Below are 27,244 nucleotides of genomic sequence, written 5' to 3'. Positions count from 1 at the left end.
CAAGAACTATATGGGATTGCTTGAGTTGAAGACATATTAAAGAACCTATAGAGTGACGGACACTTTAGGACGATTTTCGCCTTTTGATAATGACACGTTCTGCAGCCTTTTTTTTCGAACGAATCTTCTTTCGGGAAAAAATTGAATTAAATAATTGATAAATATTTAGTTTCCTTTGTTTGATATTCAGATTTTCAGGCGGTACAAATGCAAATGTTTAGCATACAATTAAAAAAAATTAGCCATTTATCAAAAGCAACACACTCCTTCTTTCAGTTTTACCTCTTCTCAATTTTTAGGTTCCAAGAAAATGATAAAACATGTAACTTAAGTAGAATTAAAGGCCCTTACTTTAAATTCCCTGAGCTCTGAATTGAAGGTGCTTAACCTTGGATTTAATGTTCTGTCACAAGGACAAACCTGTATGTAAAGTAGTACGTTGTAAATTATGCAGGTCAATAGGCACACGCTTGACATACTTGTAACACCTGTAACGGGGATTAGGTGTTTTGACTGTTCTACATAATTTATACAATCAGACCTTTCCGCAACGATCACCTTCCTTGAGGAGAGGGAAAAGTGTCTATTGTGGAGAGCTGGTAGTTTTGGGGAGGTGACATTTCATTGTATAATGCCCTGGACTTAATCAACCAATATACAACTAGAAAACAGATACTTTTGAATATCATATCACCGGCTTTTTTGATGATAGAGAAGATCATTATAAAAATCTCCAAATATCTATTGTTTGAGACGGCTCATCATCGATGCTTAACAACTTTTTCTAACTATTTGAACTTAAACTGTAACCCTGATCTGCTGTTTCCCGGAACTAGCCTTAAAAATGGTAAATTCATTTGAAAAAGGTGTGTGCATGACTTTGAATATTGGCTATTCCAGATTACCAGTCATCTTTCTTTTCGTTTTTTCAAGGAATAACTAATTCATACTGAAATGACGGTTGGATTCGACTTTTGAGAGAAATAAAAATTGTTGTTCCTATTTGTTGGACAGTAAACAGTTTGCTCTCCCAGGAAGATCTACCACGCAGGCATTGGTATATTTACTTCACACAATTTTGGAGACGATTGACCGTGGTGAGATGTATGTCAGGTTGTTTTTTTCTGACTTCTCTAAGGGATTTGATCTTGTGGATCATAATGCTCTACTGCATGAACTGGATAACCTGGATGTGGACCCACATTTGATGAGGTGGATTGCTGCCTTCCTCACAAATAGGAAACAGTGGGTGAGGGTGGGGACGGTGCTGTCCCCAACAATACAGCTGAATGGCGGAATTCCCCGAGGAACTAAATTGGCCCCTATCTTGTTTTGTATTCTTGTGAACAGTATGGCCTTTAATTGTAAATATAGAGTTAAATATGTAGATGACGCTACAGTTATGGAGTTTGTCCCTAGGCTTTCTCCTTCATACTTGAATTTTACTCTGTCCGATATTTACTCGTTTGCTTTCTCTAGGGGAATGGTTCTCAACAGCAAGAAATGCAAAGAAATGTGCATTACGTTTTTACAGTATTGCTCGTTTTCGCCACCCCCTTTAGCTGTTGGTAATTCTATAATAGAAAAGGTTTCCTGTTACAAGTTGTTGGGGGTACACTTATCAGATAACTTAACGTGGAACGAGCATGTATTTCATATTGTAAAGAAAGGAAACAAGAGGTTATATGCAATACGTGCTCTTAAGAAGTGTGGTTTAACTGATGGGCAGCTTATCTTGGTCTACTGTAGCATCATCAGATCTGTCTTGGAGTATGCAAGTCCTGTATGGGCTGGGCTCACGCAGTACTTGAGTGATCAAATTGAGTCGGTTCAAAAGAGGGCTCTAAAAATCATTTTCCCGTTTATGAGTTATGAGGACGTGCTTAAGAAGTCAGGCTTAATTAATCTATGGAGGGAGGACGCGTGCGTCACTTTCCTTAAGCGGAGTTACTACTTTCTGACCTACTACGAAATTTAGTACCGCGATGTCAATTTTAAAGACCATATGCCCTTAGGGCAGGAAGAACTGTGTCTGTACCTACCTCCTCAAAATCTATTAGATTTGGAAATTTTTGTACTATTAAATATCAGAATCATGTGTAATATACTTAACTGCAATTTATCTTATTACTTATAGTATTCAATGTTTACACAATATTTAATATTTATATCTAATTGATATCTAAAATAGTTCTATGTATGCATAATGTAGAAGTATTTGTAAATTATGACCCGCCTTGTAATTCAGTTTCTACTGCAAGAAGGTTGAATAAACGATCATCATCATCATCATCATTTTTGTTGTTGATGTTGTTACGTTAAAACTGGTCTTACCTACAATTTTATCTCTATGTAAAATGAGATTGACCACAAATGATAATCTAAAGAGACTTTTGGACGGGGCCGAGTTGACGTGTGCAGTGTGGTAGACAAGAGCCATACTTTGTTAATTTCCGCCAATGACTACCAACCAGCTGTCGCCTAAAACTTCACCAACGTACGATGGCGTTGCTGATTTTGGAGCTTTCAGTAAACTATGTAGTTATTGTTGGTTGGTATGGCACCTTGAATTTTAAACGCGTTCAAGTGAGTCATCGGTTGTAATAAAATACTCAGTGTGTTTAGTACTTGGTATGAATAAAGGTTCCCGGCTTTTAGCTCTTTACAAGTTGGTTTAGTTTTTTCTCGTTCCGATTGCGTCTCAAGTATATAAATTTATCAATCTAATCTATTGGATGGTTTAGGTATGCAGCTCTAATAATATGTGAGAAACTTGCGTTCCCCTTCCCCATCACGAACTAGTGCTCGTTGTTATTCTGGTATTTTTGGGGGCTATTTGAGTGAGAAATTAAATAAAGATGAACTACCTAACGGTTGATTTCAATGCACATGCAGGGGGGGGGGGAGGGGAGGGTGGGAGAGCGCTGACTTCAGAGGGGGCGCCTACTAGAACGAGGGTGCTAAATCGAATCATACGGTAATCAGTTTCAAATAATGTAGCCATCACCATCGACGTTTCTTCCGCAAAAGCTCCATCCGAGGAGGTCTTAGCTGTGAGTTAGTTCATTAACTTAGTGTTAATTTGCAATAGACGGCTTTAAAACATCACCGCCAGTTGTGTTAATGAGGAGATAATTGCCCGATGAAAAGCGTAAGGCTGACGTCATTTTTCACGTGAGATACTTCCCCCCCCCCCCCCCCCCACTTCCCACTCTACTCCAAGAAACAGTTAAGAGATGTTAGGTTTTGTACTCGCTTTATTACCAACATTTGACAAAATGAATTGTTCTACAGACCACTTCAAAGTGCTCATGAACCATTCTATAACACCATATCTCCCAGTGTTCGCTTATAATCGAGCGAGCGAAGTGAATCAACAGTAACAATGATTAGCATTTCTTCAAGGCTTTGCGAATTTTCTCCCTGGTATCATCTTTCCATGGCTCATACCAGCCGCACAGCTCGATCTCCAATTGACCATTGCTGTTTCCACCGGTCAGGAGGTAAATGTTTTGTGTTCCTTCGAGGTTAAGGTGTACACCACACTGCGCTTCATCGGCCTTGGTTTTGAGCTCAACAATTTCTTTTTCGTCAAACGATCCTACAAAGGATTGCGTAACTTTGATTTTGTAGATCACTGAGCCAACCGACAAAGGGTCATCCGATCTTTCCAAAACCTTGCCTTTGATAGCTGTTGTAAGAAAAATAAAAGTACCGTAGTAAAATGAGGCACAGGAATGAGTCTACGAGTAAATTCCTGCAACTCAGGAAGGGTGTAGCAAAAATAACAAAGCATTAATTTGAGACCTTGCCGGAATAAAGTTGGCGATGACAATTTGTGAACAAGGCAAGCATCGATTGAAATCAAATTTGCGTTAGCTCTATAGGATTTTGTGCATCTTTAAAGAAAATGAAACCTATTCCTTTGAAAATTGTACGGAAAGGAGATAACAATATTTAGCTGATTATGCTATCAACCATTTTGAGAACAGCTCAGAACCCAGCTGGCTATACACGCAAAATCTCGACAGTTGATGCTCTGGTCACAGCAAATTAAAGATGGTCGTAGGAATAGAGAATGTCTGTTTGAGCAGGTCTAGGTTGTTCAAATACATCGTTAAAAGATATCAAAAAAATAATGGTTTGAAGAGTATTATGTCTTAAGTGAGCGGCCAGGTTACTAGGTAGGTTTCAAAATGGTGGCATCCGCAAATGCCAGGTTACTCTTTGGAGTCTTCAAATACGCTCGACGTCATATTTTTAATAGGCTTTTTAATGGCTGCGTTAAAAAAAAAGGATTTTGGAGCATGCTCTTCCAATGAGGTTGATTTAACACTAAACAATTTCAAAATGGAATCTCACCGTAGTCTGCAGCGCATAATCGTTGTTTGTTCCAGTACTCATAAGCATTTCCTTTCCAGTCTGATGGTGGTACCGGCTCAGCGCAAGAGCACCCTTCACTTAAGGCCACAGCGCACAACAACAGCGTCATGTAACAGAGTATGGAAGCCATGATAACAGTCTTGTATTACAGAAGAAAATATTATCAATTCTTTTAGCTCTTCTTATAATATTATTTACAATATTTATAACATTAGTTGTTTAATTTTTTTCTTTTATAAACTAAGGAAATGGATCTTGTCTCTCTGGTTATATCCGACTTGGATATCACTTCGTGTAAAACGTTTTGCCCAGATGAATGACCCACGAATTATCACAGTTACTATAGGACAGCGTGAATTTCAAAGGAAAGACTTTTTTTTTAGATATGGCGGCCACGACAACAAGCTACATCAGTGGAGGTCCAAATTTGTTTTTCATATAATGTTTATTCTAGAGTACAATCTATATAAATATTCCAGCACCTTGATGTTTGGAGGCAAAATTTAGGACGGCCTTGGCCTTAAATTGAAAGAATATAAAAATGGTAAATTCTAAGTTAAGGAATGAATCAGAGAAAGACGATTCTTCGTCTTGTCACGAGTGTTCGCTTTGTGCTGGAAACAAAATGTTACATTTTTATTACAGAACTTGATACAATTTCTATTTCAGCACAGGAATGTTTCCGATCCCTTCAAGTTTTACCGTTTTTGAACGTCAAAATTACTTCATCGACCTGAGGGATGATTTTGAGATTACAGTTCAATTTAAGCAATGTGCGAAAGTCTGACTCGTGTAAAGATAATGAGTCGACGTCGTATCTTAACCCTTAAACTCCCATGAGTGACCAAGACAGAATATCAATACAATATCAACCAGATAAGTGACGAGAATAAAGAAAAATATCAACTTGGTGATAATTAGTTGATCCAATACTCAGTTCTCAAAACTAACTTTATAAGAATTGTATGGTTGATAGTAAGGAGAATTACAAATTTAGTCTGGGAGTTAAAGGGTTAAAAATAAATACATGGTGAATTGAACGCTTGCGAATATTCTCAAAATTAACGACAAAGACAATGCATAATAGTCAACGTGTTTCATCACTTTTAACCCTTTAACTTCCAAGATCTTATTAGTAATTCTCCTTACTGTCTGCCATACAACTCTTATGATGTCAATTTGGAGAATTTGGTATTGGATCAACTAATAATCCCCGCAAAGAAATGATCTCTTGGTCAATCGTAGGAGATAAAAGGTTAAATTATTGACCTTTTTTCAAATAGTAATGGAACGCATCACTTCTGATGAGGAGAGATTGCGTTCGACTTTGGTTTAGAACTTAAAGCTCTTCTACATGCTAAGCACTGACGCCAATTTCAAATCACCAGCCCAGTGTTGCATGAACGGAGTTACCGCCGACAAATCAGATTCTTCTCAAGAGCCTACTAATCTGTTTTTAAGAGTCTGTAGTCTGTTCTAATCTATTGCGCGCATAACTTTACCTCCAAGAAAGTGACATTAGATTTTGAATTCTAACGATTTTTCGGTTTCGGTTTTTTTCGTTGTTGTTTTTCTATCAATTTTTGATTTTATGAGAGATCTTAGCGGCCTCACTCTCCAGATCAAATGGGATTGTTATCTTCAGAATTCTAGCGTTTTCTCTAGCGACATATTGATCTGATTTTCGCAAGGGACCTTGAGTCCATTATTTTCTCTTAGTTTTTTTACAAGTGGAAATTTCGGCCAATTTTTCGATTTTTTAACAGGCCCCAAATGTGCGGACAAAGAACAAGTAACGTTTGAAGTCGGCCGTTATGCCGATGTAAAGAAAAAAATAAAGGTTAGGATTGTACCAAAAAATTGTTGTTCAAAGATAACTATTCCGCTAACCTGGTATCCTTCCGAAAGTTTTCCTGTTTTTGATAGCCTCTTCACTCGACCAATCAAAGCAAAACAAAAGAGAATAAATATGCAGGTTATCTAATTTTCTGTTTTGGATCAAATAAGATCATAACAACGTAAAGCTAAGCTTGTTTCAAGGTCAACTTACCTGATCTGTTCTGGTGAATTTGGCGGTCTGACCCAACTCATCAACGAGGAGCAGTAATAAAACCAAGTCACAGTGGGCCTGATAAAATGTGCTGGAATATGCGGCTCCCTATTGGCTGTCGATATTGTGTTTACTTTTTTAATTACCGTTTTTTTAAGAAAATAACATCCTTTTTTCTTTCCGGCACGAGACCAATTTATGATCATATCTGTTCAGTTACCGCTCCCCATAACTCCAACAGGAAGGCAAATATTGTAAAATATATTACAATCATTTCATATATTGTAACCTCGCTTTTGAGGGGAAATCGTCGCACCTTTAAGATTTCCCTTATGAAAGTTAAAGCCCCCTTTTTTTTTCTCTATGAAATCTCTCGGTTTCTCTTATGGAGCCCCATTTTTCTGCTTAGGTGCAATCTACTTTTAATTGTCTTCGTATGGGTTTCTCTTCACTGATTGATTAAATTTGACCAGTTTCAAATAATGTAGACATAACCATGTGCGCATCGACGTTTTCGTTCGCCGCGAAAATTCCATCTGAGGAGGTCGAAGATGTAAATTTTAAATCAAATTAAATTTAACCTAAAATTTAATAAGTGTCAATGTGCAAACGGCGATTTTAAGACGACACCACCAGCTGTGTTAACGTACAAATGAGTTACCGACGAAAAAGTGTAAAAACCGTTTGAAAAAGTTTCGTTAGAGCATAACGATACAAATCAATGGAATTATAATACACGCGAGGAAGGCTTAAATCTAAATACGTTAAAAATAAACTTCAGATGAGAACAGAATGCCTGATTGAGAATTTACAAGCAACCAAATAGTTTCCAGAAAGTTCCAAAACGTTGCCGAGACGTTGCCTTGCAACTCATTCCTAGAGGTTTCTTTTTTTATGATAATTCAGTCTTCAATTCAATCGGCAGCAATTGAGGAGGGTAGCGGAAAGATAAGAGAGGTTTTTGAGTGATTTGTGTACTTTTTTTCGCATATCAGATACTGATATTTCCTCAATTATAGTACACCACTGAAGCTCATAGTTATGGTGCTTGGTAATGTTTGTAGAAAAATAGTGTCAAAAAAAAAACAACAAAAAAACAAAACCAAAAAAACTCTCAGTGAAAAGAAAACCGCTACGTTGATAAACACGGTTGCCATATCAACATTGTTACCTTCATGTGAGAAGATGTAAATGATTTATTCACTGCGCAAGGTGAGGATATCATGTTTAGATACAGGTCAGAGAAATTTTGGCTTTTCGTGAAAATCAGTATAGTAATAATACAAATTAAGGAAAGGTAAAGAATGTATCGTGATTTTTTTACTGGCGACGGAAGAATTATGGTATCGACACTTCGAGAGTTTGAAATTACTCAATCATGGTAGCTTCCTCCTTACCTAATGTATTTTTTTAAAAAAAGATGTCTCTCGGAGTTCTATGAAAGTCTCCCTCTTCGCTTTTAATGAACCAAATTTAAGGAAAAACTCTCAGTCGCTCAAGAAGTTTCAAACCTGAGACAACCCTTGTCAACACGAAGTCGAAAACTCTTATCGAAATTTTGATTTACTGTTGTCTCAATCCTGCGGCAAATTTTACAAAATTTACTATTAGACTTCTTAGCATTGAAAATCGCTTGGCGCTTCACCGTTCAAGAGTATCCACGGGTTTAAAAAGAAAAATGCTTAAACGTAGATGTTGCACTTAGGCAATAGGTAATTGTTAAATAGACTTTTGATTGATAAACACAATTTTCAAAGAACCGCATGCTGTAAAATAATGAGCTGAACCTGTAAATAGGTCGCGTTTTGGTACAGCTATTCAGAGATGATAACTGTAAAGGAATATACTATAACGACAACGCAGGTGTCGTGAGAAAGTTAATATCTCAGTGCTGAGATATTACATAATTGTTTGACTTCAGACGTTCGCCATACCTGTGTTCATAGTTAAAATGGGGAATTTATCGCGATAGAAGTAGTTGGGAACGTGAAAGAGAAGGGAAAAAGTTGCAAAAGGACTTAGCCGCTATTTGTTCGAACCGTTTGAGAAAACGGAAGTTCATGAAATCAAGATTCTTCCAGGCAGGAACTTTTAAATGAAGGTAAGAATATCAGTGCGTCTGACGTACATCCAATAATACCAATATTTATCCCTGAAGATTAACACGGCGAGAACAAACGACAAATGAAGTATCCAGCGCAGGTAAAGATGTACACTGTGAATCTTCGTTTCCACCCAAATTCTCAAACGTAAATTACCAGATCTGTATTCAGTGTTATAGACACACAGGAAAAAAAATCGAATCTCACAGGAAGAGTATTAGCGAGTCGCGAATGGTTTCAGTTCTGCATTTCGTCGAAGAACAGAGTGGCACGAGACCCCTTATTAATCATCGGGCGCATTGATGTAAACCTGTTCAAAGCGGGTTCAAAGTGCGTTCTAAATACACGTTCAAAATGCGTTCAAAAATACAATTTTAGTAAGAATTTTGCGAATGGCTGTATGTATTTATTGTCTCTTATGGCGCCACGCCTCAATTTCAGCATATCAAGTGTGAACTTTAATGATTTGCCGTCGAGGTTTCCGTTCACAGGACGCGCAAATGTTGGTGTTTTCACATTGTTATTTTACAGAGGATAAATAAGAAATGTACAAAATTCTAAAACGCACGTGCGAAGCTATTGTTTCACCCATTGGATCTTTAATTTGGCCACCCTCTCATCGTCGTCTTGGTTTGCTTAAGGTCCCTTTGCCTACATCACTTGAAACTGATTAAATTTAATCAATCGGTGAAGACAAACCCATGCGAAGACAGTTAAAAAATAGAATGAGGTTCTGGTGATAAGAGAAACAGAGAGTGTCATGCACGAAAAACGGGGCTTTAATGAGCGTCGAATTTTCATTCGTTAATTGTGGAGAATGTTAAGTGTAAAAATTTTCCTCTCCTAGCCGTAAAATCCATTGCCTCATAGAGACCTACTCTTTACCTCGAATTCTTTTGAGAGGGAACAAGGTTCTTAGCTTCCACCCACCCACACCTACAAAAAGCGTAGATTTCGGACCGCAATAACTGATCTCAGGCGTCACGACAAAAACTGAAAATCGCAACACCATCGCCCTCGTAAAGGTAAGCATTTGTACAAAGTATTCCAAACTTTGCTAATATTTTTTCTATAATACAAAATAGGTATCATGGCTTCCATACTCTGTTATATAACGCTGTTGTTGTTCACTGTTGCCTTAAGTGAGGAGTGTCCGTGTCTACCCCCACCACTACCGGAAGACTGGGAGGGAGACGTTTATGAGTACTGGAACAAGTTTCGTTTATGCGCCGCAGACTACAGTGAGATTCTACTTTGAAATCATTTAGTTTCAAATAAAAATCATTCACTCGGTCAGTTTGGCATTAATCTGATCTCCATTTCGCAGAGGAGGAGCATGCTCCAAAAAAATAAAAAAAAAATTTTGTCGCAGCCATTAAAAAAGCTTTTGTAAATTTTAAAGAGTAACCTGGCAATTCGCGTACGCACCATTTTACAACTTTCTTAGTGGTCTGTCCACTTCCTTGCGGCATAAAAACTCCCTTTACTCTCCCATTGTTTGCATTTTAATTCGAGCCACATAAACAACCCATGCTACCGACAATCACTAATGGTCAACTGTTTGTAGAACACTGCTTTCCCGAGTTGTTTTGTGCGTTCAAAGTCTTCGCTCCTCGCGCATCACCACGACGCACCACGTGGCTGCGATTTTGAAAAGTCACTTTCTGTGCAACATTTTTTTTGCGGTACTTTTAATTTCTTTTCAACAGCTATCAAAGCCAAGATTTTGAAGAGGTCCCAACCAAAGATATCCGATGAAGACGACCCTCTGTCGGTTGGCCTAGTGGTCTACATAATTAAAGTTTTGAGAACCTTTAAAGGAACGTTTGATGAAAAAGAAATTGTTGAACTCAAAACCCCAACCAATGGAATTGAAAATTTCTGTAAGGTGAAGCTTAACGTCAAAGAAACTTATCTCCTGACGGGTAAAAAAGGCGAAGGTCAGCTGGAAATCTGGCAGTGTGACTGGCATGAGCTTTGGAAAGATGATACGAGGAAAAAAATCCGCGAAGCCCAGAAGAAATGTTGATTAATGTTATTTTAAGTTAAGTTCGCTCGATCGGTTGCAGGCGAATAGTGGAAGATATTCAATTTAAGCAAGTTCAATAGCTCTTGACCTGGTTTTTTTTAACCATTTATTTTATCAGATGGTGGGAATAAAGCGTGCATAACTCGTAAAGGCTCGTCATCGTTTCTTGGGTTAGAATGGGGGAGGGGGTGAGGGTAGGGGGGAGGGGCTGAGGTTAAGGGAGAGGGGGTAAGTGTAAGGGTAAGGGGGCAGAGAGATTATCTTATGCGAAAAATGACGTCATCCTGAATGTAAAAGAGTTTGACACTTTTCATTGGGTAATCTATCTGCCTGTGAAACCAACTGGTGGAAATGTTTTAAGGCCACCTATTCTAAATTTATCGTCTCTTTCGGCACCACATAACGAACATAACACAAGATAAGCGTAGGAAACCACGACGCGAAGCGGAGTGGTTTCCAGCTTATCGAGTGTTCTCCCAACCTCCCAAGTGTTTACATCAGGCTATGTAAATACGGGAACCATTTTACATTTCTTTTATAAAATAACTAATGAAAGAGGAACGAATACCGTGTTTACATACGCTCATGTAAAATGGTTTTATGGCCAATCAGAGCGCGCGTACTATTTGAATTATTTTATAAAATGTAATTCAGTCAAGTTGTTAGCAAATAAACGGCCACAATTGTGGCCAAGTTATGGCAAAAGCTTGATCTCATTTTCATAACCTATTTCCAGCAAACAAGAATAAGCCTGTGAGTTTAAACGATCGAGAAACATAAAAACCATTTATATCTTCAAATAATAACGTGGTCGTCACAATAACCGGGTTTATCAAGGTGGTGGTTTCACTTTTGACGAAGGGTTTTCTTTTTACTATTCACTCCCCCTCCCACCCCCCTCAGTCATTGTTGCTGATTGAACTGGGAGACTCAATTAACATGAGAGGAGAGCTTTGGACATAAGTTGCCTGGTAACGTCTCGGAAACGTTTTAGGAACTTACTTGCAATTATTTGGTTGCTTGTAAATCCCCAAGAGGCAGTTTTTTTTCTCTTCGGAGATACAGTTTAAACTTAATGAAAAATTAGCTTTTCTCGTGTGTATGATGTTTCCAATGATTTATGTTTTAAGTTTTGTGTTTTAAAGAAACTTTTTCTGACGATTTTTACGCTTTTTTTGCAATTTCTCTGCAAGTCAACACAGCTAGCAGTAATATTACAAAACCGCCTTTTCAAATTAGTAATGATTAAATTAAAATTTGGTTTTACATTTTAGACTTGCAGACTTGCCTGTGATAAAGTTTTTGCGAAAAAAAGCAAGGAAGGACCTTAGGCAGGCAGAACAGTAGTGCTGAGGAAAATGTCCATTAAAAAAAATTAATTTATATCTTAAGTTAACATTTTGCGAATGGCTGAATGTATCTATCGTCTCTTGCGGCATCCCTCTCAACTTCAGCATAACGCATGTGAGTTCGTTGAGTTCTTTAAAACTTTAAATAGCTTGCCATCGAGGTTTTCGTTCTCAGACTATGTAATTTTTGCTGATTTTGCCGGGAACGGTTAAAAAATGTACAAAGTCTTAAAACGCACGCGCTAATTGCTGTTCTATTCATTAGCTCTTTTGCTTGGCCGCGTCCTCATTTCTTTCGCAGTTTTAATTTGCTTGAGGTCCTTATTGTCTTAATTGCTTGGAACTGATTAAATTTAATCAAACAGTGAAGATAAACCCATGCAAGGACAATTAAAAATAGAATGCACCTTAGGAGAAAAATGAGGTTACACTAATAAGAGAAACAGAAAGAGGTCACGGAAAAAGGGCCATAGATTTCAAAATGACAATTTCTAAGGAAGATGACCCCTTATGGACGTATGGCCTTCAGTGGGAGGAATGAGAAATGGCAACTGCAAAATATGAATGAGTCTTATGCTAGAAAAAAAAAACAACAATTATTTAAAAGATATTATTTTCTATTAAAAACAGTAATTGAAAAAGTAAACGTATAATTGAAAGCCAATAGGGAGCCGCATATTCCACAAAATTTCATCAGGTCTACTGTGACCTGGTTTTATTACCGCATCTGACATACGCCCTCGCCATCAGTTGAGTCAGGCCGCCAGATCGATCAGAACACATCAGGTAGGTTCACCTTAAAAACAAACTTAGCTTTGAGTTTGATTCATTTTAATTTGATCTAAAAAGGAAAATTAGATAACCTGCATATCTATTCTCTTTTGCTCTGGTTTACAATGAATATGAAAGCGATCTTTGCAGTAGTGAACACTACTGAGACAACAAGGCAACTGGGTGTTGATAGAGCACTGTACCGGTATCGCAGAGGTTATGGGTTCAAATCCCGCACAGGCCTGAATTTGTTTCAGGTCTAATTTTGATTACTTTCGTTGTCGTAAGCATTCAACTCATCGAGTATTTCTTTGTACAATACAACCTCGAATCATTGTCTTTCCATTAGTCAGAATTTTGTACAAATCTTAACTTTAACTGTATTCTAAAAATCAGTGAAATTTGAGGGGATCGGACAAAAACTACTGCTTCAACATTCCTGTGCTTAAATAGACATTGTATCAAGTACTACACACCTTAAAAGAGCAACATTGTGATTCGGACACTCGTTACAAGTGAAAGAAATATCTTAAAATTAAAATTTACCATCTGTCTTGTTCTAGTTAAGAGCAAGGTGATCCTTAATTTTTCCTCCGAAAATTCAGATGCTGGAATATTCACATAGATTGTACTCTCGAATAAACACATTATGTAGAACTAATTTGGACTTCCACAGATCCAAACGACCGTTGTCATGGCTGCCATATTTGAGAAAACAGGCTTTCCTTCAAAGATAGCGCTGTTGTCACAATAACAACTCGTGGGTTATTCATTTGAACGCCTTTGTGACTGAAGAAACGTTTTTTCGTCCATTTCATGTCCTAAACGAAACAAAACATCTTAAACGAAGCGGATATCTAAGAGACGAGATCCCTTTTCTTGCTTGGAAAAAAGAAAAAAAAACAAAAACTAATAATTAGTTTCTTCGCGGGAGTAAAATGATTTTTTTGAGATAAAACGTCGGTAGAATATCGACAAGTCGTTATTTGACAACAAGCTCAGTCAAACAGCAATTAGTAATGTTGTTACTCTTACCACTGTCGTTATAATCATTATTTACGGGAAAAGGAAGAAATTGTTGTTGTTGTTTTTTTTTTCCAGAATACGAGGCAGTTATCATGGCTTCCGTAATCTTTTATATGACGCTGTTGTTGTGCGCTGTAGCCTTAAGCGAGGGGTGCTCATGCGCAGTTCCTACGATACCACCAACCGCAGGCTGGAAAGGAAATGTTTTTGGATACTGGAACATGCAACGGTTTTGTGATGCAGACTTCGGTGAGATAATTTTTCAAAATGTTTAATTCAAATCTACCTCATTGATTTGGTCGGCTTGGCAATACTCTATTTTACTTTTCAACGAGGAGGAGCGTGGTCCATAAACCATAAAATCCTTATCGTACCCATTAAAAAAAGGTTTTTTTGGACGCAATCATGATGAAACTTATTTAGTAGCCTAACCGCTTATACTTTTTTTGTTCTCAAATTTTCATCGCCACCTTAATTTCAATTTGTTTTCGAAGTCTTCGTTGACTTTGTCAAGCCTTGTATTTACTATTAATTTCCTTAAAACAGCTATCAGAGCCAAGGTTTTGCGAAGTTTCCATCCAGAGATTTCTGATAGTGAGGACTCTTGGTCAGTTGGCCCTGCAAGCTACACAGTTAAAGTTTTGAAAACCTTCAAAGGATCATGGCACGAAAACGAAATAACTCGGTTAGAAACTCCAGCCAATGGAGGACTCTGTGGTGTTCACCTTAATGTTAACGGCGAGTACCTCCTCACCGGTGGAAAAAACTTTGGGCCGTTTGATATCATGCTGTGTGATTGGTTCGAGCCTTGGAGTAAAAAAACGTTCAAACAAATCCGCAAGTTCAGTAAGAAATGTTAATCATTGTTACTGTTCGTTAAGTTCGCACGATCGGTTGTAAGCGAATACTGGGAGATATTATATTCTAGAATGGTTCATTAGCTCTTTGACGCGGTTTGTAAAACCTTTTATTTTATCGGATGTTGGGAATAAAGAAAGTACAACACTATACTGACGTCTCCTTACAAGCGGGGGGAATAACCCATGTGAAAGCGTGTGGGAACTATCTATGCTTAAAACTACTTTAATTTAATCTACCAGAGAAGACAAACCCACTCAAAGACAACTAAAAGTAGAATGCATCTCTGAAGAAAAATGAGGTCCCACTGATAAGAGAAACAGAAAGATATCACGAAAATACTGAGGCCTTTGAAAAACTTTCTAAACAATAATCTCTCCACTAGTAAGACAATAAATTCTCACGGAATTATTATATAACCTCAAAGAATTTGGATCTATGTACTCATTGATATTTTTCTTTCTCCTTATCGCATTTATATTCTGAAAATGGATTAGTTCCGTGGTTTCTGATTTTGTTGTTGTTGATACTTTGCTTTCTCATTCATTCGTTATGACAGGAAACAATTTTCTTTGGTGTTTATTTAACATTTCAAGACCCATCCTTCATTATCCGTCGCTTCTCCTTTTTCAGACTGTTGTAATTCTTACTCAAACTTTGGATTTTGCTGATATCTCTCGGTATCTCTATTGATGAACCCTAAATTGCATCATGTTGTGAGATCTAGTGAGTTCCACTTCATGAAGATATCTCCGTCTTGAAAACGACCTTTCTTGGGTCACGTGAGTGTAAAATGGCGGCCTAGAGAGTTGCATTAATTTCATCATAGTTATGTTTTTATCATAACAACTAAATGAAAATCCAGAGAACATTCGAAATTAGTCCAAACGCTCAGACTGAAACACATGTGCCTCAGTTTACTGACCTCTCAAATCACGACTCAGCAGCAGAATCGAAACCAAACGGCGTGATCTCAACACTTGAAAAACCTTATGATGAAATGAAAAACATCTCTCAAAACTTTATGAAGATCTCATTGCTTCACTATGATCTAATCCCGATCAAATGAAGGGGATATAAGTATTCACAAAGGTTTAACCCTTAAACCCCCAAGAGTGACTGACATCTAATTTCTTCTTAGCATAATTATTACCCCTGAATCAAATATTAAGGTCAGGAGAATAAAGGTGCTGATCACCCTCCAAAGAAGATCTTGATCGTTTGACAAATTCTCCATGTCGGCATCTTAGGATGTTTAGAGAACTGCTGCAGTATGGAGAATATGCATACTGATGTTGAGATGTAAAGGGTTAATCCCACCCCACAGGGCGCTCCATCGGCTGCAGTTTTGATGTTAACGAGTTCGTTTACTTTAGCCGATCGTTTGAAGGTTTTCAAAAAAATTGTGTAGGTCGCAAACCACCAGGGTTATCAATCCTTGGTTGGAACCTCTTAAAAACCTTGGTTTTGATTTTGATATGATTGTTGAAGGAATTAAAAGTGCCGCAATAAAATGTTAGCGTGTAATTGAAGGCTTTTTTTTTTCGTTTTTGCTGACTAACAGGTCCACTTTTACTTGTCAAACAAAGAGTAAATGACCCAGACTTTTGAACGACATCTTAACCAATGGTCAGTAGAGAGAATCATAATTTCCAAATGTCCATTGTTTGAGACATGGCGTATCATTGGTTATAAACAACTTTTTTCTGATTGGTCAAAACTTAAACTGTAAAATCCATTAACTTCCTGGGACACCTCGTTTCTAGTCCCCTCTCTTTTTCTTTTTCAAAGAATGAATAATTAATCCAATTTTATCAGGCCTACTGTAACTTGGTTTTATTACTGCACCTGATATACACCCCCGCCATCAGTTAAGTCAGGCCGCCAGATCGATCAGAAAATATCAGTTAGGCTCACCTTGAAAACGAGCTTAGCTTTGAGCTTGATTGGTTCTTATTTGATCTAAATAGGAAAATTAGATAACTTGCCATTCTATTCCCTTTTGTTCTGGTTTACAATGAATATGAAAGCGATCTTCGCAGTAATGAACACTACTAAGACAACGAGGCAACTGGGTGTTGAAAGAGCACTTCACCGGTATCGCAAAGGTTATGGGTTAAAATCCCGTACAGGCATTAATTTTTTTCAGGTCTTATTTTCATTAATTTCTTTGTCGTAAGCGTTCAACCTCGAATCATTATCTTTCCACCGGTCAGAATTTTCCACATAGCTTATATTTAACTGTATTCTAAAAATCAGTGAAAGTTGAGGGGATCGGACAAAAACTACTGCTCTGACATTCCTGAGCCAAAATAGAAATTGTATGAAATTCCGTATACCTTAAAAAAGCAAAGCTGGTGATTCCAGCACAAATCAGACACTTGTTCCAAGACGAAGAAATATCTTTCTCCAATGAATTTCCCAGCTTAAAATTGACCATCTTTCTTACTCCAAGGCGGTCTTTAATTTTTTCTCCAAGTAAACTTCAGGTGCTGAAATATTCATGTAGAATGTACTTTGGAATAAACACAATAAGTAGGACTAATTTGGATCTCCACGGATCAGTAAACGACCGTTGTCATGGCTGCCATATCTAAGAAAACCATATGGCTGTTCTTCAAAGTTAGCGTTGTCTTACAGTGATTGTAACAACTCGTGGGTTATTCATTTTCACGCCTTTGTAACTAAAAAAACGTTTGGTTTTGCTGGAACTGTTTCGTCCATTTCATGCCTTAAACGAAGCAAAAATTTTAAACGTAGTCATATCCAAGAGACAATATCCTTTTTTTTGCTTGGAAAAAAGAAAAATAACTAATAATTAGTTTCTTCGCGGGAGTAAAATGATTTGTTTGAGATAAAACGCTGGTAGAATATTGACTAGTTGTTATTTAATAACAAGCTCAGTAAAACAGCAATTAGTAATGTTGTTATTCTTACCACTGTCGTTATAATCATTATTTCTGGGAAAAGGGAGAAAGTGTTAAAGTTTTTTTCTCTAATACAAGGCTGTTATTATGGCTTCCATACTCTGTTATATAGCGCTGTTGTTGTGCGCTGTAACCTTAAGTGAAGGGTGCCAATGCGAACTTCCAACAATACCACCATCTGTAGACTGGACAGGAGATGTTTTTGAATACTGGAACAAGCAACGGTTTTGCAATGCAGACTTCGGTGAGATAAGTTTTTCAAAATGTTTAGTTTTAAATCTACCTCATTGACTCGGTCGGCTTGGCATTACTCTACTCTATATTTCACTTAGGAGGTGCATACTCCAAAAACTATAAAATCTTTATCGCAGACATTAAGAAAAGTTTTTTGGACGCAGTTATGCTGAAACTTACTTAGTGGCCTAACCGCTTATATGAACATTGTTCTCAAATTTTCATCGCCACCTAAATTTCAAGTTGTTTTCGCAGTCTTCGTTGACTTTGTCAAGCCTTGTATTTACTATTAATTTCCTTACAACAGCTATCAAAGTCAGGGTTTTAAAGAAGTTTGAACCAAGGATTCCTGATTATCATGATGACCCTTGGTCAGTTGGCGGTGCGAACTACACAGTCAAAGTTTTGAAAACCTTCAAGGGATCGTTTAGAGAAAACGAAATAATTCGGTTTAAAACTCCACCCCGAGGAATGTGTGATGTTAAGCTTAACGATAAGCGCAAATACGGCGAAACAAAATACTTGCTCACCGGAAGAAGGAGCAACTGGCCGTTAGAAATCATGTCGTGCGCCTGGCATGAGCCGTGGAGTAAAAATACGTTGCAACGAATCCGCAAGATCAGTAACAAATGTTAATCATTGTTATTGTTTGTTAAGTTCGCACGATCGGTTGTAAGCGAATACTGGGAGATATTATATTCTAGAATGGTTCATTAGCTCTTTGACGCGGTTTGTAAAACCCTTTATTTTATCAAATGTTGGGAATAAAGCGAATACAACACTTTTAAGTTTCTTTTGTGTTTCTTAGGGTGTAGCAGAAGAGAAGGGGGGGGGGGAGGTATCCCAAATGAAAACGTGTGTGGAAGGTAATTTAGTGTTAACAACTGGGTTGAAAACGTAAATTAGCCACCGTAAAGAGTAAAAAAGCTGACGTTTCGAGCGTTAGCCCTTCGTCAGAGCGATTGTGAACGGCGGACGAAAACGTGTGTGAACGATCTATGATGATGGCTATACTTCTTAAGACTGCTTAATCAATTAGTGAAGAAAAACCCATGCAGAGACATTAAAAAGTAGAATGCGCCTTGTGAGCGATTGTGAACGGCGAACGAAAACGTGTGTGAACGATCTATGATGATGGCTATACTTCTTAAGACTGCTTAATCAATTAGTGAAGAAAAACCCATGCAGAGACATTAAAAAGTAGAATGCGCCACGACGGGAAAATGAGTTTCTACCGATAAGAGGAACAGAGAGATATCACGAAAATAGAGGCCTTTGAAATACTTTCGAAACAAATAATCTCTCCACTATTAAGATCAGACAATAAATTCTTACAGCAGCTACATCACATGCCTTGTTATACAAGCTCAGAGAATTTGGTGACACATCAAATAAGATCCACCCATCGCTGTTTTTCTGTCTCCTCGTCGCATTTATAAGCTGAAAATGGATTGGTACCGTGATAACATCTGATTTTTTTGTTGCTGATTCTTTTCCTCTCTCACTCACTCGTTATGAAAGGAAACAATATTCTTTTGTGTGTTTATTTAATACTTTAAGACCCATCCGTCATTATCCGTCGCTTCTCCTTTCTCAGTCGGTTGTCCTGTCTCACTTAAGCTTGGATTTTACCGATATCTCTCGGTATCTCTGCCGATGAACCCTAAATTGCATCTTGTTGTGAGATCTAGTGAGTTCCACCTCTTGAAGATATCACCGTCCGCGGGGAGGGTTTGGAAGAGGTATTTCGGCCGGCGTTCAAATTTTAACTCAATCACTTTAATCGAGTCAGACAAAAACGTTCATTTTCCTCATTCTTACTCAGTTTTACCCGTTTTTAACTTCATACAGATCTGGATTCTGGAAGATGTACTTGTTTGCAAATTCATTCTGCTTTGTCGTAGCGTCAGTGCCGTAGACAAGAATTGGTTAAATTCTTGAACAAAAAATTTAGCTTGATCAAGTAGTCTGATTACTTTTCTTTTTCTTTCCTACCATATCAAACTCATGGGGTACAAATAGTCTTAACATGAATGTAGTGACCACGCCCACTTCAACACCCCACTCAAATCGAGTGAAATTTTCGAATGTTTTACCATCGTGCGGATTCTCTACGGAAAAAGCACTCAATGTACCTCTGAAATATTAAACTATAATATTGTGGGTTTCTATTTCGCTAATTTTCTAACTTGAAGGTTAAGTTTTTCCCTCGTCATTTTTACCTTTTCTCCGAGCGGTTGCGTGAAATTAACAAGGCGTTTTTGATCAAAACACGTTTTTAAAATAAACGATGATCGCAGTGAAGGAATCGATGTTAAAATAATGCACTCTGATACTCCAATGTTCAATTTTTTTTCTGAGAAACTTTTACGAATGAAATTAAACAAAGCAAAATTATGTGCAAAAATCTAACAGAATACAAATCGCCGTGAGTGAAAAGGATGCGAAAACAATTAGAAAAATGTGCGTGCAAAAACACAAAAATGTAATTAGGAACGTAAAAGGGAAGATACACTTAGTGGGAATGCCGCAGTAACAAGGACCTTAGGCAGGCAGGACAGTAGTGCTAAGATGTCCATTAAAAAATAATTTATATTTAAATTAGCATTTTACGAATGGCTGGATGCAATTATCGTCTCTTGCGGCACCCCTCTCAACTTCAGCATAACACATGTGAGTACGCTGAGGTTTTAAAAAATTTAAATAGCTTGCCGTCGAGGTTTCCGTTCTCAGACCATGTAATTTTTGCTGATTTTGCCGGGGACGGTTAAGAAATGTACAGTCTTGAAACGCTCGCGCTAATTGTTGTTCTACACATTAATGTTATTACTATTGCGACTTCGTGATCGGAATATGTAAATGATTTATCATTTTCCAACGGAATTCATTTATCAAAAGAACTATTTCTCACTTCGTATATAGAAACATCCGTCACAACGACTTGGGAATTTGTTCAAGATAAACTTATTCTCAGTGTAATGTAATTCGGTAGAATCAGCTGAGGCGCCCGTTTGTAACCAGTTGTCCCGTTCTGAACGCAAACCCAAGCACGAATGTTTATTTCATAGCTTTCGTCATCGGTGAACATGCTGTTCTCAAAAGCTGGTTTATTCATCTCGCTATTTATATAAAAATTAATAAGTGCTACTTGCCTATTTTAATGGTGTTATGTTACAGTATGATTACCAGTCACGAGTACGTCTTGCTCTGACTCGTATGCAAATTTTTTATGAGAAACCGGATTCGCTTTTTGTTTCAATATTTGTCGAATCACTGATCAATGTTTACCAAATTGCTCGAAAAAATGGAACGGAAAAATTAACTGCAGGATACATGTAGTTCAAGTTGTTTAAGACTCGCCGGCGCGTGGAATGAAACTGTTTACATTTCGGTGCGTAAACACTGAAGCGAGCGCCGATTGCAATGAATAAACAGAACACCATTCACATTCTTAAAAAGTTTATTTCCTTCTGATCCTCACCGAAAATGATCGAGGTAGGTTTGAAGTTTCAAAAAAAATTATCACCTGCGATGCAAACATCAAACTGTTTACATTCCGCGACGTGAACACTTAGGGAGCGCTGATCGCAGTGCATACATTGAGAAGCATATTAGTAAGTATTTGTTTCGTTACTCGCTCAATGAAACTCGTGTTTCGATGCTTTGAGTAACTGAAATTTTCCTTCCCAGCTGATTCATCAACAACTCAAATCAAGCAAATCTACTGCTATTGCTCGTTATCCAAAAAATTGGCGAAGCGACACGACATGCGTGAGTGTAACATGATAGCTTTTTCCATTAGGTAACTTTTCCGTTGTCCACTCGCCGCTTTTTCAAACCTAGAAGTCCTTTGTTTCATACAACATTGAAATACAAAGGAAACTTATAGCTCTGAATAACAAAGGCACATGAATCGCGCATTTTTTTTCGACCGTGCGCGCAAAAAAATCGTACATACGCGTCTGACTACCCTGCGTCGGAGCGTATGAAATTCGTCTGCGCAGTTAACTTATACGCGAGCGGTACTGTAAGCGTAAACAGCTGTATCTAGGTAAGATTTAAGCTTAAGGTGAGTCATGTATGGCAAAAGTTTCTTTTTTTTCTGTTTTTTTTTTCTTTAATTCGTGATAAAACACTAAACGAAGTTTTGGATAAAAGAGGACCAGACGAAGACTAAATTGCACTCGTACTTAAGTCAAATTGAGGTGGCTGCTTCAAGTTTCCAGCATTTTCAAGCGCTATTATGTTGATTTATCTCTACTACCAATCTGTATACGTCATAATCTTTAAAAGGGTATCAAAAAATGCCTTATCATTTGTGAACAAGTTAATGAGACTTGTTTTTGACGTAACAGGTCCAAAGAAACACTGTAGCGTCTTGAAAACACACCCTGTTAGCTTAATTACAAGTAACTGAAACACCAGCACGGTGACCCACATTTTTTCATCGTTTAAGGTAATAAGCGTGTCGAGAACCAGCCTTTGCGAAGTTTAAAAATTTGTCAAGAAAATTAATTAAGCGACCTACTTGTAACAATCTGATGCTTACTGAACAGTACTTTCTTTCAGAGACACCAACACCATAGAGAAAGAGACGCTGGTGTTGTGGTCCGAATGTTTAGCGGAGAGAATGTTTCAATTTTAGTCCCGCCAAGCACAATATTTAGGGATATTGCAGGACAGGACAAACAAGTTCTCCGGAGGCTGGAAAACAATTAAATATAACCAATTTTGAAGTATCATGTGTTAATGTTTTTATATCGCAACGAGAATCGTAAAGGAGAGAATAAAGTATACTGATTTTGTTGATAGTTAAGTTGATGCAATAATTCTCTCCTCGATAAAATCAAGCATGTTATTTTTTGGAAAAGTGCAATTACTTTAATCATTTTGTTTTTCCGTATACATGTTCAATATCTAGAAAAACCTGTGAGGGAAAATCTTATCAAGGAAACGTGCTAATGTGAATTTACCTAAGGAAGCACCCATGAATGTATGATAAACTGCAGGTCTTTGAAGAATTATTCTTTGTGCCTCTCTCTTTTAATTTCCCAAATAATCGCTCGGAACACCCATCATCAAATACTGTTGGCTGCATTCTTCCTTTCCCACGCTTTATTCTCTCTGTTTTCTACTTTTCTTTGTGTTATCAAAAGATATTGCGATAAGAAAATCAATTGAAATATTGACTGAAATTTCGTAGAGCCACGTTCTGCACTTGTGCTCCTTTGATACGATTCAATGTAAACATCATCGGTCAACGTCCTCGTTGTACTCCAGCGATTTCGTGTTGGTGCCCAGATGGCAGCATTGATCCTGAAATGGTACTTGAATTGCTATTCGAGTACAGTGAACGTGAATCGAGTTCGGTTGCCCAGATACAAAGTGTGGTCCAAAAAAACGACAATTAAAAAAGTAAATGTATCATTGACAGCCAGTGGGGAGCCGCATATTCCAGAAAATTTCTTGAAGCCTACTGTGACTTGATTTTATTACTACACGTTATACGCCCTCGCCATCAGTCAGGAATCAGGCCGCCAGATCGATCAGAACACATCAGGTAGGTTCACCTTGAAAACAAACTTAGCTTTGAGTTTCATTGATTCTTATTTGATCTAAAAAGGAAATGATTAGATAATCTGCATACCGTTTTTCTTCACCTATGAGCCAAGCGATTTTTTCAGTATTTGACACAAAAGTTTGGGAGATTTTTTCACTAGAAACAGGGTTCGACTTATAACTGAGGGTTTGGGATTCGAAAACAAACACAAATATATGCCAAATAACCGTAAATTCCGTGACTGCAGCGCTCTTTCCGTGGCATGCTTTAAAATTGTCATGACAACAACGTATTTCTGACCACCAATCAGATTCTTTGCTTCCCGCTGAAATTCGATCTCACACAACTCGGCAAAAACTCCTATCATTTCACATTACAATTGAAATTTTTGGTTTCTCTGCTGTCAAAACCGAAAGAGATACTCGATTGAAACGTTTGTCAGGTTACAGTAACTGAGAGTATTGTTGTGTTTCTGCAGTCGCGCAGTAGTATTTACATCTTCACTGATTCGCTTTTTTTTCTTTTGTGTTTATTCTCATCCGTTAGCTTTTGTGTTCATTGAACCATTTCCCAATTTTTTCCGCGAGGTTCGCTCACTCAAATGGCCGGTTACAATCGAGAATTTCGCTCTCGGCTTATAGCCAATGGTTTTGCTTTTTCTTTTGGACAACACGAGTCTGTTGGAACGTCTCTAACTTTTAGGGTCTCGGTTTATAGGTGAAGAAATACGGTATCTATTCTCTTTTGCTCTGATTTAAAATGAATCGCGATAAAAAGCGATCTTCGCAGTAATGAGCACTACTAAGACAACAAGGCAACTGGGTATTGAAAGAGCACTGCACCGGTATCACAAAGGTTATGGGTTCAAATCCAGTACAGGCCTGAATTTTTTTCAGGTCTTATTTCCGTTACTTTCTTCGTCGTAAGCGTTCAACTTATCGAGTATTTCTTTGTAAAATACAACCTCGACTGATCATCTTAGCACTAGTCATAATTTTACACATAGGTTTAGCTTGACTGTATTTTAAAAATTAATGAAAACTGAGATGATCGGACAAAAAGTACTGCTCTAACACTCCTGTGCCAAAATAGTAATTGTATTAAGTTATGTATACCTTAAAAAAAGCAACATTGTGATTACAGCACAAATCAGACACTTGTTACAAGACGAAGAAGTATCATGAAATTAAAATTTACCATCTGTCTTATTGTAGTTAAGAGGAAGGTGATCCTTAGTTTTTCCTCCAAAAATTCAGATGCTGGAATATTCACATAGATTGTACACTCGAATAAACACATTATGTAGAGCTAATTTGGACCTCCACAGATCTAAACGACTGTTGCAATGGCTACTATACCTGAGGAAACAGGCTTTCCTTCAAAGTTAGCGCTGTCTTACAATGATTGATACAACTCGTGGGTTATTCATTTGAACGCCTTTGTGATTGAAGAAACGTTTGGTTTTGCCGGAACTGTTTCGTCCATTTCATGTCCTAATCGAAGCAAAACATCCCAAACAAAGTGATAACCAAGAGACGAGATCCCTTTTCTTGCTTGGAAAAAAGAAAAAAAAAACAAACAAACTTATAATTAGTTTCTTCGCGGGAGTAAAATGATTTGTTTGAGATAAAACGCCGGAGAATATTGACTAGTCGTTATTTTATAACAAGTTAAGTCAAACAGCAATTAGTAACGTTGTTATTCTTACCACTGTCAGTATAATCATTATTTATGGGAAAAGTGAGAAATTGTTAATATTTTTTTTCTATAATACAAGGCAGTTATCATGGCTTCCATACTCTGTTATATGACGCTGTTGTTGTGCGCTGTAACCTTAAGTGAGGGGTGCTCATGCGCAGTTCCTACGATACCACCATCCGTAGACTGGACAGGAGATGATTTTGAGTACTGGAACAAGCAACGGTTTTGCGATGCAGACTTCGGTGAGATAATTTTTTCAAAATGTTTAGTTCAAATCTTTCTTATTGACTCGGTCGGCTTGGCAATACTCTACTTTACATTTCACCGAGGAGAAAAATGGTCCATAAACCGTGAAATCTTTATGGCAGCCTGATTAAAAAAGATCTTTTTGGACGCAGTTATGCTGAAACTTACTTAGTAGCCTAACCGCCTATATGTACATTGTTCTCAAATTTTCATCACCACCTATATTTTAAGTTGTTTTCGAAGTCTTCGTTGACTTCGTCAAGCCTTGTATTTACTATTAATTTCATTACAACAGCTATCAAAGCCAAGGTTTTAAAGAGGTCAAAACCAAGGATTTCTGATGATGATGACCCTTGGTCAGTTGGCCCTGCGAGCTACACAGTCAAAGTTTTGAATACCTTCAAGGGATCGTTTAACGAAAACGAAATAATTCAGTTGAAAACTCCAGCCCTTGAATCATTGTGTGGTGTTCACCTTAACGTTAAGCGCAAATACGGCAAAACAAAATACATCCTCACCGGTAGAAGGAGCAACGGGCAATTGGAAATCATGCTGTGTGACTGGTTCGAGCCGTGGAGTAAAAATACGTTGAAACAAATCCGCAAGATCAGTAGCAAATGTTAATCATTGTTACTGTTAGTTAAGTTCGCACGATCGGTTGTAAGCGAATACTGGGAGATATTATATTCTAGAATGGTTCATTAGCTCTTTGACGCGGTTTGTAAAACCCTTTATTTTATCAAATGTTGGGAATAAAGCGAAAAAAACACTTTGAGTCTTTTTAGTGCTTCGTGGGGTATAGCAGAGGAGGGGGAGGTATCCCAAATGAAAACGTGTGTGAACGAACTATGATGATGGCTATACTTCTTAAGACTGCTTAATCAGTTAGGGAACACAAACCCATGCAAAGACATTTAAAAGTAGAATGCACCGAGGTTCCTCTGATAAGAGAAACAGAGAGATATCACGAAAATAGGGGCTTTGGAAGACTTTCGAAACAAACGATCTCTTCAGATCAGACAATAAATTCTCACGGCAGCTACATCACATGCCTTATTATTCAAGCTCAGAGATTTGGTGACACATGAAATAAGATCCACCCATTGCTGTTTTTCTGTCCCCTCTTCGCATTTATATGCTGTGGGAGAGGTTGGGGAGGGGGGTTCGGAAGAAACATAGAAACTGAGAAAAATGGTATCACCGCAGACTTTGGTGAGATAACTCTTTGAAGTTGTTCAATTCCAAGTAGACTATTTTTGGTATCATTTTGTTAAGAAGGAGCAAGCTCCAAAACCTTATAATATTTCCCTCTGTTGATGAAAAATTTCCGAGGGAAACTATGTCGCCTTGTTTGAAAATTCCAGAGTTTTACCCAGCATTTGCAGATCGACGTCGCCATCATCCTTCTAAGGCTTTGTATGGGACAACGGGAGGTACTTACAGTGCACGCGTTTTCCATCCTGTCTTTCTATTTAACTGGGCGCTTACTTGGGAAATTATGCGCCGATCAACGTCCCCCGGGCAACTCACAGGCATTTAGCTGTCATCTATGCCCAGGAGTGAAGATTTTGACTTCGGGTCGGATGGGGAATTTGAACCGGAAATGTCGAGTCTTAACAGCGTAATACACATGTGTGGCCCACTCATTTTCATGCCCGTAAACACAAACTCAATCATTTTGTCGCTATGTTCTCACAATTTTCACCGAAGACTATACTCGATCGGGGATGTCTTCGATTGCCTCTGTCAATCTAATTGCCAAGCCCTTCTTGGGTTGAGAGGGTAAGTTTCTCAAGAAACCGTGGTGCTGCGCCGGTGGGAGAGTATAACAAGGTAATTTGGTATTATCAACTGAGTTGATAACGTAAATTAGCCAAAGTTAAGAGTTTTCAAAGCTTTGAAACTCCTAACGTTGGCTAATTTAGATTCCCCTTTTTTGTAATGTGATCTTATTGCGAAACTTTCAATTCCTTCAACAGCTACGAAAACCAAGGTTTTGAAGAGGTTC

At 37.8% G+C, this 27,244-nt stretch overlaps 5 protein-coding genes and 1 long non-coding RNA gene across 9 annotated transcripts; 4 read left to right on the top strand and 2 right to left on the bottom strand.

Annotated features, from left to right (window-relative positions):
* Positions 1–3,241: 3,241 nt before the first annotated feature.
* Positions 3,242–7,120, bottom strand: LOC113675083 (metalloproteinase inhibitor 3). Of its 4 annotated transcripts, XM_089191714.1 has the most exons (4): positions 6,434–7,120; positions 6,274–6,312; positions 4,363–4,522; positions 3,242–3,691 (listed from the first exon to the last, which is right to left on the bottom strand). In XM_089191714.1, the coding sequence occupies exons 3-4, from the start codon at positions 4,511–4,513 to the stop codon at positions 3,390–3,392; spliced, it is 453 nt and encodes a 150-aa protein (XP_089047840.1). In that variant the 5' UTR covers positions 4,514–4,522; positions 6,274–6,312; positions 6,434–7,120; the 3' UTR covers positions 3,242–3,389. The 4 variants fall into 4 exon arrangements, with proteins under 4 accessions (XP_089047840.1, XP_089047839.1, XP_089047838.1 ...); XM_089191713.1 differs by having other exon boundaries at positions 4,363–4,902; positions 6,274–7,120; XM_089191712.1 differs by having other exon boundaries at positions 6,274–7,120.
* A 2,505-nt stretch (positions 7,121–9,625) lies between these two features.
* On the top strand, positions 9,626–10,564 carry LOC149034997 (metalloproteinase inhibitor 3-like). Its single transcript, XM_089192451.1, has 2 exons — positions 9,626–9,776; positions 10,245–10,564. Exons 1-2 carry the CDS (start codon positions 9,626–9,628, stop codon positions 10,562–10,564), a joined length of 471 nt encoding a protein of 156 aa, XP_089048577.1.
* Positions 10,565–12,633: 2,069 nt separating this feature from the next.
* On the top strand, positions 12,634–14,718 carry LOC113675080 (metalloproteinase inhibitor 3). Its single transcript, XM_027191612.2, has 3 exons — positions 12,634–12,699; positions 13,794–13,959; positions 14,257–14,718. The coding sequence occupies exons 2-3, from the start codon at positions 13,803–13,805 to the stop codon at positions 14,568–14,570; spliced, it is 471 nt and encodes a 156-aa protein (XP_027047413.2). The 5' UTR covers positions 12,634–12,699; positions 13,794–13,802; the 3' UTR covers positions 14,571–14,718.
* A 2,819-nt stretch (positions 14,719–17,537) lies between these two features.
* Positions 17,538–18,506, top strand: LOC149034996 (metalloproteinase inhibitor 3-like). The gene is made up of 2 exons (XM_089192214.1): positions 17,538–17,739; positions 18,037–18,506. Exons 1-2 carry the CDS (start codon positions 17,583–17,585, stop codon positions 18,363–18,365), a joined length of 486 nt encoding a protein of 161 aa, XP_089048340.1. The 5' UTR covers positions 17,538–17,582; the 3' UTR covers positions 18,366–18,506.
* Positions 18,507–22,875: 4,369 nt separating this feature from the next.
* On the top strand, positions 22,876–26,005 carry LOC149034994 (metalloproteinase inhibitor 3-like). Its single transcript, XM_089191122.1, has 3 exons — positions 22,876–23,289; positions 25,067–25,232; positions 25,532–26,005. The coding sequence occupies exons 2-3, from the start codon at positions 25,076–25,078 to the stop codon at positions 25,858–25,860; spliced, it is 486 nt and encodes a 161-aa protein (XP_089047248.1). The 5' UTR covers positions 22,876–23,289; positions 25,067–25,075; the 3' UTR covers positions 25,861–26,005.
* LOC149034995 (uncharacterized) lies at positions 23,053–25,030 on the bottom strand. Its single transcript, XR_016182165.1, has 2 exons — positions 24,648–25,030; positions 23,053–23,299 (listed from the first exon to the last, which is right to left on the bottom strand). It is a non-coding gene; the product is annotated as an uncharacterized LOC149034995 (long non-coding RNA).
* Positions 26,006–27,244: the final 1,239 nt, after the last annotated feature.

This window comes from Pocillopora damicornis, chromosome 13 (assembly GCF_964200805.1).
Source record: "Pocillopora damicornis chromosome 13, jaPocDami1.2, whole genome shotgun sequence".
Classification (NCBI taxonomy): domain Eukaryota; kingdom Metazoa; phylum Cnidaria; class Anthozoa; order Scleractinia; family Pocilloporidae; genus Pocillopora; species Pocillopora damicornis.
Note: the sequence above shows the minus strand (reverse complement) of the source record. Positions and strands in the feature narration are given on the sequence as shown.